This window comes from Coturnix japonica, chromosome 4, assembly GCF_001577835.2.
Source record: "Coturnix japonica isolate 7356 chromosome 4, Coturnix japonica 2.1, whole genome shotgun sequence".
In the NCBI taxonomy this organism is placed as follows: Eukaryota; Metazoa; Chordata; class Aves; order Galliformes; family Phasianidae; genus Coturnix; species Coturnix japonica.
The window spans coordinates 1,412,800-1,428,152 of record NC_029519.1 but is presented as its reverse complement, the minus strand read 5'-3'; the positions used below and the strand labels follow the sequence as shown (position 1 = coordinate 1,428,152).

The 15,353-nt window shown below is 50.3% G+C and overlaps 1 protein-coding gene across 1 annotated transcript; it reads right to left on the bottom strand.

Annotated features, from left to right (window-relative positions):
• Window positions 1-6,488: 6,488 nt before the first annotated feature.
• On the bottom strand, window positions 6,489-12,325 carry GPR174 (G protein-coupled receptor 174). Its single transcript, XM_015860152.2, has 2 exons — window positions 12,222-12,325; window positions 6,489-9,229 (listed from the first exon to the last, which is right to left on the bottom strand). The coding sequence occupies exon 2, from the start codon at window positions 8,762-8,764 to the stop codon at window positions 7,733-7,735; it is 1,032 nt and encodes a 343-aa protein (XP_015715638.1). The 5' UTR covers window positions 8,765-9,229; window positions 12,222-12,325; the 3' UTR covers window positions 6,489-7,732.
• Window positions 12,326-15,353: the final 3,028 nt, after the last annotated feature.

Below are 15,353 nucleotides of genomic sequence, written 5' to 3'. Positions count from 1 at the left end.
TTTAAGGCAAGGAGATGCTTGAAAGACTTACAGAGGCCTCAGCCTGGTATAAGGTTCAGCCTTGATGAGCCCTATGGCAAGAAGTTATTTTTCACCACAAACTCAGCTCTGTAGCACAGGCTGTTATTGCGCAGTCAGGTTAGCATGGGTGTGAAAAATCTCACCTTGTAACCATAGCCAATGTCATGTTGTATACATGTCCGGAAGAGGAATCTGCTGGGACTTCAGCAAGACCAGACTGACTTCTGTGGACCTCTCTTAATTATCAACATCACAGGAAAAACCACAAATCTACAGATGCGCTCAGAGGATTTTGTGGTGAGTGGCAGAGATAATCAAGCTCTGAAATCAGCTCTGAATTTCCCTGAGGAAATTTGTTTTCATGTAATAAAATCTTCCTTCTTTGCTTGGGATTCATTCTTTCCCAGTTCCTACAGCTCTGCTTGCAACAGGGAGGGCTGAATTGGATGGGCCTCCTCCTTGGTGATACAGCAGCTGCCAGTTCTAGTGCTTGAGGTAGATCGCTTTGTTTCTCAGCCTTTTCTGAAGTGCTTGGGAAGGCTAAGGAGAGAAAACATGGTCTTAAATGTAAAGTAAAAACATGCCTGGTCTGTTGCATTTGATCTTGTCTTCTCCTAGTGTGCACTGAACTTAAAATCCTGGAGTGGAAGAGAGCGCTTACAGGGCCGGATGAGCACAGTACAGTTCATGGAGCCTCTGCTATGTTTGCTCCCATGTGGCTAAATTACAACTCTGGGAGAACTGCTTGAGGTAATGGACTGCTTGGGTGGATTAAATCTGCTCTCCCTGTCCTCATTTTGAGCTGTGTGGGGGATGGCTCGCCTGCCAGCTGTGGCAGGGTGCCCAAACGCTTGCACTGATTGTAGCTTTGAGACTAACCAAAATGATCATAAATACATGTAATTAGTCACACTATTTCGTTCAGATGATTTCTGTATTATGTGTTTATATTGATGATTTTGCCTAGGCAATACAAATGGGCGTATTTCCTGTCTTGAGAGTAATTAGAGTCTCACTGTCTAGTGCTCCACCTCCAGAGGAAATTATTTCTTACAGTTCCAATTATTTTGTTTACTTCAGCTTCTTTGCTGTTTCTTTGTGCAGTGGCACCACTCCGGAGTCTCATCAACAAACGTGAGAGTGAATATTTCAGAATCACTTTGTCTGTCTGTAGCAGGGGGCTGGTTGTTATAGAAGTGCTCAGCTTCGACTGAGCCGTTCCATTTTAAGGCTTGCTGACACTTGAAGTCGTTCCAGGTTAAGCCCATATGTGGACTCCTTATTCTGGAATAGGGACTTCCTTCCTGTAAACCTGATCCCTCTCTGGAGCAGAGCCACGTCTTCTTTTGGAGTTAGAGTGCCTGCCTATGTGGTTCACCAGGAGCCTACAGGTGGTCTGATGATCAGAAATGCCTCATTTGGGGTAGGTGGGGGGTGTGTTTGGCTTCTCAGGGGGGTTCTGTTGCATACTTTTTTTGCTGGGAAAGTAATATTGGTTGTAACTCAACCTGCTCTGCACTTGACTGTCTTCTTTGTCACTGCAGGTTCTTAGCCATTGCCACTAAGCTAATGCTTAGGAAAACTGGAGCTCTGTATGAGCTACTATTCTCACAGCATGGCTCCTCACCCAGCTCAGCCGGCAGCTGTTGGAGCTCTCTGCTCATCTGATGGTAGAAGAGGAAGTCGGGCTGCTTCACACAAAGCAAACAGCATCGCTTCTGTGGCTGTGATCTGAGCTGTAACTGCTGTGTTGGTTTTTTTTGCGTAAGTTTGCAGTCTGAAGTGAAATGAAAGCACCTCTCCTTATCTTGTACATCTGTGCTGCAGTATGAGCTGCTTTCCTTTGTGTGTGAATTCTACTCTTCTAAAAACAACCTCTGACAGTTTGCAAACCTCTGCTGGATGGGATGGATGGCTGAGGAGTGGCCCTCCAAAGGCACTGCCTCCTCCTATTGCTGACCCCTAGTGTCCTCCTGCTCTCACTGTACCTCCCAACCTGATTTATGCTAGCAGAATGGAGAACAAAGTGTCTGGCTGAGTGCCTTGAGTGTGGGAGGAAGGAGTTCCAGACCTCGACCACTACTGTATTTTTCCTATAAATACCCTATTTGCAGAAGCACTGAATCTCTTCATATCCTTGACTCGCAATGTTCATTATTTCTTAAAGGAATAAATGGTTTCCCCCTATAAAATGTATTCTTTTTCTTTCCCAGCCTTGTTTGATTTTCTTCTGTGAATTCATACAGCAAAGCTGTTTCCAGTTAGTACTAAATGGTCTATTGCCAAGATCTTCCAGGTATGCAGTGTGGAGCCTGGAGGAGCAAATGACTTAGAATGGGAAAAGAAGTGCCTGGCTTGCTTTTGTCTGGATAGAGACAATTGTTGTGCCCCAAAGGAAGGAAGAAAGCAGCTGAAAGCAGAGCATCCTGCTCAGGGAACAGAAAGCCAGTGCCTGGCTCCATCATGGCTTTGAAGGAAGGGGCAAAACCCAGAGGGGGAGGCTGAGAGCAGGGCTGGTCCAGGCTCCAGGCACACAAACCAGCTGATGGCTCTGCAGCAGCGAGGGGACCGGGCTGGGTGTCCTGGGAGGTGAGTCTGGCTTCAGGAGAATGGGCACTGCCTGATGATGTGAGTTTGGGGCTGTGTGTTGCCTGCAGGTGCCCCTGTGAGCAGCAAGGCTGTTTGCCCCACACCATCACGCTTCCCCATCCAAGGCAGCTGTGGTGCTTTACCTCCTGCCTCTCTAGGCACAAGTTCAGCATTGTGCCTCTTGGCTCTCAGGAGAAAGCACAGAGAGGGATCCTCTGCTCCCTGCAGAGGCTGTGCCAGCTGCCCCACATCCCTTTTCCCAGTAAAAGAGAACTGCTTGACTCTTACTTCTGAGAGACTGGGTAGGATTTGTAGTAGTGTTTCTAAGGTCATCCCTGTCCTGCAACCACTGTATTTCCTGGAGCCTTTAGTATAGCACGTGGCTTGTTTTGAAGACAAAATGATGGCAAGCTGGAGTGTAAATACTTCCTTCATCCTATAGATAGATCTTGGCCCTGTCCAAGGCCAGTAGGAGGCTCCACAAGAGCAGGGTGCAGCCAAAGAGATGCCACTGAGTGTTTGATAGGAGAGTCTGGGGGCAAGCAAACCTAGAGAGAAAACTTGGGGTGGAGCAGATGCTGCTGTGGGTTTGTGATGGGTCTGAAGGTCTGCTAACCAACAGGAACAGGCTGGGCCGTGAGGCTTTGATGGTTAGTGTTAATTTGCTTAAGTAAGTAACCTCTCCTTAAACACGAAGCCCAAAGCTGTGTGACTGTTAGCTTCTGTTTTATGTAGGTCTCCTGGGAACTTTCCCTTTAGCTCACAGACCTCTGACCACAGGACTCCCCGTTTCTTTAAATATTGGCTGTGTCACGTAGTAGTGGGGTTTGTGTGAGATAATGGCACTGAATCACAGGGCTGATACACGGGCTTCCAGCAGATTGCAGAACCTTGTCAGCAGAGACAGATCTTCAGGGACTCAAGAGTCTGACATAGAGGGTTTTTTTCTAGGACATCTGGAAGAGAGGGAGGTTTTAGTTCTCATAATGCAGTATGGCAGACAGTTATGTTTATCATGTTCACCCTAAGCTTACTGTTTGCTTTGGTCTGGTTTTTAATGTTTTGTTTTGCTGTTGGTCTTTTTTTCCTGAATTCTAGGCTTAGGGAAAAGAAAGGATTGGGACAGCAGGGAAGAAGGAAACTTCATCAGAGCTGCATCGAGAATTGTAATCTCGACAGCCACTGCTCAACCAGTTTCAAACTAGAGGTATGCAGCCTCTAAGAGGCTTCATTTCCCCTCTCTTAGGCTTTGTGCTGACACCTCTGTGTGTGAACACGAGCTTTCACCCAACTAAGGGCGTTTTCCTTTTTAGGGTTGAGAACTGTTTTGACGTCCAAATGCACTGCAGGCTGCACAGGCTCTCTGGACCATCTGTGTGTGGTGCCAAACTGGCTTCCCATGGGCAGGATGGAGATCCCTTAACAGGGTGTATCTCCTGCTACCAAAAGCCCTGTGCCCAGCAGCTGCTGATATCTATGGGTCATAACCAGTGTTGGTTTGACGTCAGGTACAGAAATAGAGCTTGCAGCAGGAACAAGTGCCTTCCCCTTTGAGCAGAGGGCACCCACTACTACAAGCTGTTTCTGTGTCTTCCTGGTCCCAGCACCAGCTACTCAGCTTTTCTATTTCTCCACTGCTTTGATGGGAGGAGCAGAGTCCTCATAAAGAATAGCCAAAGGCATTTTCAGAGCATGAGGTAGCAGGGTTTCAAATCCCCTCTTGGATGAAGGAGTAATCTTAACCATTTCCTGTCTTATACTTACAGGGAGGAGCAGTGACAACTTTATCCTTTCCCTGTGTTTTACGACATTAAGATTTATGTGCTGCTGAAACCCCAATCCTGCTTTGGATCTAGCCCTTAGTAACCAGATGGGTACGTCTGGACTGGGCTGAGGATTGCCCTCTGATGGGGAGGATGACAGCCCTGCTATTGATAGCCCAGCTGCCTGCTCCCCCATTTCCTGCAGCCATTGCAGCTTCAGGCCTTGCTGTGCATGCCCTGCTGTGCCTGTGCCCTGGTGCCTGACACAGGGGAAGCCGAGCAAGACAGAACTGGTGATGGAACCTGCAATTGGGGCAGGCAGCGTGCAGTGCTGTGTGGGGTTGGGAATGGGGCTGTGAGTTGAGAGCCTTGCTGTTACCTGCAGTCCAACCATGCCCCCTGTTTCCCAAAACAGAACCCACCTTGGTGCTGCTGCTGTGCAGCTCATGGTCTCCACATAATCTGTTTTTCCTTGGTTCTGTGCTATCGCCACAAATGGGATCAGGTGGGATACAGCTGCTGAGAGCAGATGCTGTGCAGCATCAGGGAAGGCATGGGTGTCAGTCTGCAAAAAGGGTGTTGGAATGAGGTCAGGCAAAATGCTTGATTTGGACTCTCTTAATTAATGGAAAATTGGCTTTTTGATAAGATCAGAACTTTCCAGGAAGCAATCCCTGTTCCTCCGAGGTTTGAAGTGTTTTAGGGTGATGGTGAGAGCTGCAAAGTTGAAAATAAACTTTGTGCAGCAATATGAAAATAATATAGTGTGGGGAAGCAGAAACAGAGCTTACCCTGTGGGAGCTTTGGCTCAATTGCAGCTGGAACTGCATGTCCCTGCAAGGAAAATACAAAGGAGCCTTCCATTGCTCCATGAAGGGGAGCTCTGCTAAAATGTGACGCTGCAAATAAGAAGGGGACAGACCTTTCCTTTTGGCACAGCAGCAGTTGCACTGAACTGGGTGTTGCTTCGGGATGGTGTCAGCCCAGCTCTATGGGGACTGCAGGAGAAATGCACTGTGCAGAGGATGCTTGAAGAAACCCAGAGCGCCCCTCTAAGCTGGTGCAGAGCTCTCCTCTGGGCACAGGCCTCACTGCTGTTTGCCCACGCAAGGCAGTGTCTCGGTTCTCTGGGTGTCTACATCAGATAAAGAGGTGGTGAGATGGTGAGATCTGATGGCTCAGGCTGGACATTAGGAACAACTTGCTGTCCAAAAGAACCATGATACACTGGCATGGGCTGCCCAGGGGCGTTCCAGGACTGTGGGGATGTGGCACTGAGGGACACAGTGATGAGAAGGTGGGGTGTGCGTGGGGACCTGAGAGGGCTTTTCTGATCCTAATCACTCTGTGATTCCGTGACAGAGAGCACTGCTGGGGCAACTGAACATGCAGAGCCCTGAACCCAGCTCACATGAGTGCTGAGGCCATTGCAGCACTTCCTGTCTGAAGAGACTGTTGGTGCTAACATGAATAACCCACACCACTCTGGCAGCAGGGGAGTGGTTGCTGTCCCACCTACGGTATTTCCTAGGTGGGAAAACCAAAGCACAGTGAGTTTTTCTCATCTGTTTCTGAACTTTTGATACCCGTCGCCTGCCTCCCACACATCCGGAGCTGTTGATGTCGGCCAGTGTGGGTCAGGGGCTCATCCCTTCCAGTAGTGGGGTTTTCATTCTCATCTTGAAATGGGACTAGCCCAATCAGAGTCTGATGGACCTAGGGCCAAGAGACCTATTTGGGGCTGTTCTGAAACACGTAGGTGTTCATAAGATGGAGAAAAAGCTTAAAGTCTGCATTAGCTTAAAACATGAATGCTGCAGTGAAGTGCGTGTGATGCCTCTGGATCCTCTGGGGGATGCTCTGCATACCCAGCTGGGTTTCTGCAGGTGCAGGTGAGGTGTCAGTGCTGCAGGTGTTGCCCTGCCATGTGAGCTGGTGACGCTTACTGGGTTGAGAGCAGCCCAAGGGCTGTGCTGAAAGCTGGGAAAAAGGGAAGTGTTCACTGCGTGCTGCAGGGAATGCAAGTAGGTAGTGGAAAATAAAGAGCTGTTTTTATTGCCACGAGCAAATTGCTGTTGGTCTCTGTGAATTTGTGGTGAATGCAAGTGCACAGGCTGGCAGTGGGGTTCTCTTTTATTAAATGGAAGGGTTCTAAACTGACAAAGGAAAATGGGATTCATGTCATTTTTTCCTACAAAATATTTATGTTTTCATAAGTTAAATCTACAAAACAGCATTACCATTAAATAAAGTCTTCATATTGTCACAGTATTTTTATGTTTTGGAAACGTAACATTTCAAATGTTCCCATAACAGTTTGACAAGAAGGTGCAAACAAGGCACCAGATGAGCGCAAAGCTGCTGTTGCTTGATTTTTGTTGGAAGCAAGACTGTTAGAAATCCACCCAGCCTTGAGTATTTCTTTAGAAGTCTCTCTGTGCCTCTTATGTGGCTCAGCAAAGAGTGGGTTCCTATTGCTTTAAGCTTCAGACAGCTTTGGTTCCTCTGACAGCATCTCAGCCAAGCTGGGGTTAAGGGCCTGAACTTCACGAGTGGCCTCTGTAAGGTTACAGGAAGTTGCTCAAATATTGCAGTTGTTGGATGCTCAGTGCTGTGCTGATGGTAGTGCAGTGCTGCAGAGCCACTCTTTGGGGTAAAAAAGGGACCCAGGAGGCTTGCTGGAGCCTGAATGAATACCCTCAGAGCAGGAACCTTTGCTTAAAGCTTATCACAGGCAGCAAAGAGGACTTCAGGCTTTGCTTGTTGGTGTTCTGCTATTTCTTACCCTGATCCAGAAATTAAATTGATGGTAGAAAAATAACTAGTGGTAAAGCAAAGTGAGGGTGGAGAAATAGTGTCTGGGCACTCGAGTGGTATTGTGGTTTGGGGAATTGTCATCTGCTGCACCCTCAGGAGGGGGATGCCTGGGTAACTGTTGGCAAAGCAAGGCCATTAGGCTCCTGGATGTGGTCAGCATGGCACAAAGTGGGCTCTGGGCACCCTACGGAAATGAGTTGTATTGCTCCGTGGCCTTTTACTCCTTTTACAGGAGAATACACTGCTGGACCGTACGCTCACTTTTAGGACCAAATTCTGCATAGGGAAATCCCCCAAATCTCTGCTGCCCCTTGTGTGGTGCTGGCGTGACCGTGATTTGGCAAGGTGACAGCATAACTCTCTGCCCTGCTCCTGGCTGCCCAGCTCAGGAATGGGGAACTACAGGGAGTTATTTATACAAGGGAAAATCTTCAGCCAAAACATTAAAGCACAATGGCTTTTTCAAGTTTGTCTTTTTTCTTTCTCAAAGCTCAAATCCTTTCTGCAATCAGTGGCGAAACCCCAAAACCACGGGCACTGTGCTAACCATCAGTGGGCTTGTCCTGCACTCTGCCCTGGGTGTGCTGCTGGCCAGGAGCATTCAGAGGGACGTTGTCCTGCAGTGTGTCCTGCACGTGCTGCTGGCCATGGCTGTGCAGTGGGGCACTGTCCTGCAGCTCTTGCCGAGACAGCCGCCTGCGGAACTCATCTGTGGTGAAGTAATAGAGGATTGGGTCCACGCAGGAGTTGAGGCTGGCGAGACACAGGGCAACAGCGTGGAACACCGAGATCACCTCCTGGATGCAGCAGTTCTTAATCTTCTTGGTTTTGACGAAGAAATCCAGGGGGAAGCTGATGTGGTAAGGCGCAAAGCAAATCAGAAACACCAGAGCGCAGGTGAGAATCATCTTCAGAGCCTTTTTTTTCTCCCCGAGATCAGGTGAAGCAGAATTCCTTTCCTTCAGCGATAAGACTGTCTTCCAGGAGCAGTACAGGATGATCAGCAGGGGTGTCACGAAGCCCGCCAGCTCCCCGATGGTCATCATGATGATGGAGGTGGGAAGGTCCACCTCCTGCACGGGCAGGTCTGCAAAGCACGCATTGGTAGTGTTCTGAGTGAGCCTCAGCAAGGGGAAGGGCAGGCAGCCAACACACACCACCACCCAGCCCACGATGCTGATGTACACGTCGCAGACGCGCTTACAGTCGCTGAATCGGAAGGGGTACATCAGGAACAAGAAGCGGCGGACGCTGATGCACACCAAGAAGTAGATGCTGGCGTACATGTTGACGTACTTCAGGTAGAAGCAGAGCATGCAGAGGCCTCCTCCAAATTCCCATGTCCCGGTCAAGTAGTAGAAAATCCTCAGGGGTAAGGATAACACTTGTGATAAGTCGGCGATGGCCAAGTTGATCATAAATATCACGGCCCTTTTTGTCTCTTTCATGTAGCCATAGAAAACCCACAAAGCCAACACGTTTCCTATGAGTCCAGGGATGAGGATGAATGCATATGTGATGGCGTAGTAGGGCTTCAGGTCAGTGCTGGTGGAGCAGCTGGAGCTGTTCTCCATGGCCCCAGTGCCCCAATCCTAGTGTGTGTCGGGGGCTTCAAGCTCAATGTTGCCCCTGCCCCAAAGCTTTGCTTCCCCTCCTTCTAGGCACCATCTGCCTTTGTTCTTCATGAATTTTACTGCTGTGGCCGTGTAGGTGTGTGGGGTTGATGTTCCAGTGTGGTGACACCATCCTCACCAGGTTGACCTGAGGCTGAAATCAGAATGTTTAAGACCCTCCTGCACCGGTGTTGGTGTCAGAGGCTCAGAGACCTGACTGCCCAATGCCCTTGCCCAGGAGCTTTTGTGCATTGGTCTGAGCTGTGCTGCTGTGTTCTCAGAAGCTGCCCAATGTCACTGCAGCTGCTGGCAGTGCTCAACGAGGTGTGATCCCACATGGAAACTCATAATCACCAGCTGAAGCAGTGGGCAGCCCAGTGCCCAGCACTCACACTGGGTGGCACTGCAGACCCTCCTTCAATGAAGCTGAAAGACAAAGAGATGTGGTTAGAGCACTGCGAGGTTGTGCAGAAAACAGGGAAGATCTCTGCCCATAACAGAAATCCAACGGGTGGCATCTGGTGGCAGCCCCTCACCACCCACCCAGCTCTGTGCACAACCATGTGCCAAACCCCTGAGGAATGAGCAGAACAGGGGTTCAGTTGCTGGGGGGGGCACGGGTAGCAGCAGCTCCTGGTGTTGCAGGACAGATTCAGGCTGTGTGAGCTGGTTCTACAGCCCCATCAGGTGCTTTCTGCCACCTGAGTGCACTCAGGGCAGCGAATCTGATTTTTTTCCCTGTGGCTTTTTTGAGTCTTTCCTTCAGCCACTTGGTGAGCATCACCACTGGAAATCCCAGGTATTGGTTCCGCATCAAGCAAGTAGGTGGGCTTAATTTAAAACTTGTTTGCATGATGAGCAGCTGAACTTACCTAAATATATCAAACCAAAGAAAAACCCCAACAAGCCAATCTTATAAATACAGGGGGAGTTCAGCCCTTTGACCAATATTGCTCTGGTTTGGCTTTTGCTTCAGTGTGAAGGACTGAATTGGGAACAGTGTGGGTGCCATGTGGGTGCAGCAGACATGGCTGTAGAACTACATCCTGCTGTGCCGTGCAGTGCTTCTTCCTGTGCTAAAATACATGTCTGCTAACAAAGCTGACACGTAGGGTGATGAAATGAGAAAACCTGCAAAAGGAAACAGTTCCAGGGGCAGCTTTCTGCCTCGCTTTTGTTTGTACCATGAAGCAATGAGCCCAGTGTGATGGAGGTGGTTTTTTTTTCCAGGGATCCAACATCCAGTGTAACCATGGGCAATATTCACATGAACTCCAGAAGCAACCAGCACTGAGTTGAGGGCTCGTTTTGCAAAGACTTCCCAATTATTTTATTAGCTCTGAGGTTGACCATCAGCCACGATTAATTCCAGAAGCATAGTAATCTGAGAGATACAGAGGTGTCTCACCATGGGTGGGGAGCTGGGGACTCCCGTTGCTGCCTGCTGTAGTGGCGGGGTGATAGGACCAGGCTTCAGCAGCACCTGTGGGGTTCAGCATCATGTGGAAGAGGGATAGACAGCCAAGGGGACAAACAGCTTTGTCCCCCTTTGTCCCCCCCCCCCCCACATCCCTGTGGGTGCCCAGGGATTTTCCTGCTGCCCACCCAGAGTTGGGGGAGATTCTCTACAGCCACGGGATCCTGATGCAGTGAGAAACTGCTCCTCGGAAATCCCAGCAGCTGAGCACAGTGCTTCAGACAGAGCACTGCATACAAATCAGCCAGAGGCTAAAAAAAAGAGCTGAAGAAAGGGGAAATTCTGTTTCACAGTAGCTCAGGCAGTGGTGGGGGTGAAGCATGACTTCCTTCTTCCTCCCAGGCTTCTGCCCCCTCTTCGTTTTGCCAGCAGTCCCCACAGTCGGACACTTTAGGGTGCTGGATGGAGGCTTCTTGTTGGTACTCAGTGAGTAACAAGCAGAAGTTATTGAAATATAATCTCCTAATTATGTAAGACTGCTTCAAGGTTTTGGAAATTAAAAAGTTCTCTCTGGAATCAGTTTGTTGGCAGTTGTTTGGGTTTACATCTTCTCCAAGGGCAGTTCTGCACCTCGCTGTGTTAGCTGTGCAGATGCTTCTCTTCCCTTCTTCTGTGAGTAGGTGCTACCAAAGAAGCCAGTGTGTTTTTGCTGGCCATCATCCACAGCTCCTCATGTGTTTGGCCATCATGGTGATATTGCTGTGCTTGGAGCCAGGTGAGCCCTGACCTCTGTGCCCCCACCCCAGAGTGGTGTTGGGAGCAGAGCTTTTGCCCCAGCCCCAGGTAAAGCAGCCTCCAGAGCACCCAACCCATGCAGCATCTCTTCTGAGCTGAGCATCCACCCTGCTTTGGGCTGTCATAAAATATTTGCTAACTGTCTGTTTCCAAGGCAGATACAGCTGTTCTGGTTTGATTCAGTTGTTGAGCTCTGGAGCAGCTGCCCGTTCATCATTGACTGTGGTTGCTTGAAACATGAGTCACTCAAGTGCTGAGTTCTCATTACAGAAGAAGAGCAGTGAGAGCCAAGACTGTACAGGTTAGGGCTGGGGGGCATTGGCACAGCTGAATGAGGTTTCCTTCCACTGTTCCTCATGAACCTCTCGTTTGCTCACACCCCAGGTGTGTGAGTGCTGCCAGCCCAATCCCTGTGGTGCTGGGAATGGTTGGGCTGCCAATTCAAGCAGTGAGGAGTCCCCATGGGTGACCGTAACCCCACCTTCACCCCCGGGACTGCTTCTGGGGTGGATCAGGACATTCCATCCCATCAGCACTGGCTGGGGCTGCCCCAGGAGCAGCAGCTGGGTAGGCAGGGGGATTTCAGCTGGGTAAATCCCACCGATGTGCACGAAAATGTAAACACTTCAATTCCTGATGAGATACTCTGCTTTTGCCTCTTAGCCATTTGCCCAAGCTCTTTTCCTCCCTTGTTGATAATTATCCACATCTGAAGTGGAAAATGCATGTTGAGGGAGTGTTGGGGTTCAGCCTGGAGCCGTGCTGTCTCAGTTCCCTCATGTGCAGTGGTTAACTGGTCACCAGAGCCACGAGTTTTCCACCCAAACTGCTGGCACACAGTGTTGGGGCACAGTCGTGTGCCCCCTGGCTGAGCAGATCTGGGGTTTCCCACAAGGCGCACTCCTCCCCATCCCCATAGCGGCCTCCCTGAGGCACAGCGAGCACAGAAAAACCTTCTTTTCCCCTAAGTTTTGCCATTCAGTCTACTTGCTTTTAGTCACTTGACTTCGGAGATTTCTGATGGTGCCCCTCTGCTCAGCGTCCCCTGTCCTCTCCTATTGCAAGCGGCACAAAATTGCCTTGATCACAGGTTGGAACTAGCTGATCTTTAAGGCCCTTTCCAACCCAAGCCATTCCATGGTCTACCTGGCACTAAGAAAAGCGCAACCTACCCCAGCAATGAGGCTGACCCAAGTGCCTTCCTACCTTGGCAGACCCGCAGTGCCCGGCTGCGCCCTCACCGCTCTCGATTCTCAAAGCAAAAGCGCAACCACTGCTGCAGGCGTGGAGGCTGCGTCGGCGCAGGGCCCTCCCCATAGGGCTCACCTCATTGCTGCTCGTGGTGGCAGGGCAGAGCCCAGCATGGTGGGTGGGTGGTTGTCTTTTTTTTTGCCCCTTTTTCCCCTCATTTCTGTATGTGGTCAAAAGCTCTACGGAAATGCTGCTGCTTTCGGTGGGTTTTGGAAGCAGCGGTTCCTGCCCGGTGCCGTGTGGAGGCAGTGAGTTGTCGCCTCTTTGCAAAGCCCCTCGTTGCAAGGGCAAGGGGCTAATGAGGCTGGGAGCTGTGTTCTCTCCTCTGTTCTCATTGGATATGAGGAAGAAATCATTCTCAGAGTTGTATGTAAAGCTGTGCAGGGAGTGGTGGAGTCACTGTCCCCAAGGTGTCCCAGATCCCTGGGGACGTGGCCCTGCAGGATGCAGTGATGGGCATGGTGGGGTGGGCTGCACTTTAACTGGGGATACTAGTGTTGTTTTCCAACCCCCTCTGTTTCATGTGAGATGATTTTGCTCTTTATTCCCTCCCTGCCACAGGAATGGGGGTTAGGGCTGCTCTCCCTGCTCACCACTGCCCAGCACAGACCTGCCCTGTGGGGATGAGTGTTCACACACTTCCAATACCAAATGCAGAAGCATTTGCTCAATTCTGTTTCTTCAAGCATTCTTTCCTCCTGTTGAGGGCAAATACAGAAATGGAAGATCTGAAGAGTGGTGTGGAAAAACGAACATGTGCATTAATTGACATCTCCTTAGACGTGGATTCTCTGGAATCAATTGGGAAGGCTTCACCAGGACGAGGGCTTTACTCTGGTGCTTCGTGATGTCATGATTTTGGTGAGCAGTTGTACCAGTTATCTCTTGGGAAGGTGTGGGTGCCCCATCTGTGAAGTACCCATGGCCACAGATGGACCCTGTGCAGCCTGAGCTGGGGGGCACCCAGCCCACAGTGCAGGGCTTAGGGCTGAGTGTGCTTTAAAGTTCCTTCCAACCCTGCCATTCTGTGATTCTGTGAGACCAATAAGGACTGAGGGTTGTTGAAGGGTTGAGGACTGCTTCAGGTTCATTTTGGTGGACACAGGGACACGCTCTGGTCCCTGTGATGGCACAGCCCTGTGCAGGGCTGGCATCTCCCAAAGCATAAGGGCACTTGGCTGCTTGAGAGCTATGTCCTAATATACAGAGCTCACAGGCATTGCTTTTGAAGCCCGATGATTACTTAATGCAAGATAATTAATCTTGTGTGGGAGCTGTCAGCACTGTGGAGTGTTCACCACAGTGCTGTCCCTTGGGCTGAGAGTTGGATCAATCTGCTACTGCTTTTGGAATCAAAGTGCTGGGGTTGGGTTCTGCTGCTTCTGTGGCCCTGGGGGGGCCCTGGGGAGCTGCTCCCTTGGTCTTGTTGGTCCCACAATGTTTCCATCATTGCTTTTAGTGATGAGGAAGGTCCCTGAGTGCACTGCGCCTCCTGGCAGCTGCCTGTGCTCTCTGCAGGGTGAGTTCAGCCAAGCGATTGTAAGAAAGCCCTTTTCTTCTATCCCCTCCTTCCTAAATCCATGCAATACAATATCTGGCAGTCCTCAGGCTTCTTGACCCCAGGACTTGCCAAATGACCCCCCAAATGGGGCAGGTTGAGCATCAGCCTGCAGCCATGTGCATGTCTGCCTGGTATGCTCTGCAGCTCAGGGTGTTTCACTCCCCCATCCTGTGGGTTCGGGTTCTGCTTTCAAACTCAACAAAGTGCTGGGAATAGGGGCAGCACCAAAAAAACCCTCATACCTAAACAGCACCTGGGCTCCAAAAATGGTATTTCTTTTGTTTCCTGCTCAGCTGTGTGATGGATGCCTTGCTTTACACTTTCATTTCCGCAGAAGCTGGTCTGTTTATAAGAAAGCATGGCCCATGTTTGGGCAGCACTTACTGTACAGATAAGGTTTTTATTTCAAAGCCACATTTGGGAGCAAAACCATATCCTGTTTTGGCAGTGCCCCGCTCACGCTGCATCCTGCCACAACCGTTATCCCCATTTTGGAAGCTGAAAGTAGGGCTTGTAGTTGGGGTGGCTGCACATCTTCCCACCCTGGGCTGGTGCTAATGAGCTGGTTTCCTAAATGAGCTGGTTTGCTCTGTGCCAGCTTAGCAAGTAGGAGCCCAGGGAGGGCACAAAGGGCATGGGATGTGTGCAAGAGGAGCAGGCGCTGCTCTCACTCATCCCATGGCCAGAAGGTTCTGCTTGGGGGTGAATTTTCTCCCTCTCTCCTTATGTTGAAGAAATATTCTTTAAACACAAAAGAAATGCAGGTAAATATTCCCTATGGGTCAGCATGGCAGTTGCTGCTGGGAAAGCCTCGCTGGGTTACGTGGGACTGGGCTGTGTTGGGTCATGGCAGTGATCCTCACCGTGTGGGGTGTCCCAGCAATGCACAGTTGTGAGCACCAGTGCACTTTTCTGCACTTTTCTTGTGCTGTGAGCAGGGATTTGTGGCTGCACCACAATGTTCTGCTCCCTCTGCTGTGTGTGAGGGGCTGATGAACAGCCGTGGGTTGCTCAACCAATGCCACAGCAGTACACATCCATGCCCTGGGCTTTGCAGGGTGGTGGCTGAGCCCATGAAGCAAAACTTGGCCATGGGTCAGATGAGATCACGCCTGGCTGGAAAACCTCTCCCTGCCTAGGTTTGGTTTAAAGCAACAAAATCTGCTGTCTATGCGTCTGGGTCATCCCAGCACACCAGCCCTGCCTGCGTGTTTGTTCCCATGCCAGCTTTAGTACTCCCCAGGCTCGCTCCTGGCTGGGGTTTGCAAGCTTTGCCCCTGCTCAGTGCTTCTGCAGGGGCCGAGAAGCATTGTGGGCTGGAAGCATGTGGCCATGGAGGGAGGAAAAGGTATTTTTAGCAGAGAGAAAAGCAGCCGTCCTTCCCTTCCTGCAGCGCCCTCGGAAGCACAATGTGAAAGAGGCACAGCCCTGGCAGCCCTTGTTTAAGGGCTGCAAAATGTTGGGTGTATAATTAATGGAATAACTCATTGCCTGTGGATAGCACAGCTAATTGCATGAGGGATCCT

Excerpts from the sequence above, each read along its gene's own strand:
- GPR174 (XM_015860152.2), bottom strand. The coding sequence starts at position 8,764 with ATGGAGAACAGCTCCAGCTGCTCCACCAGCACTGACCTGAAGCCCTAC.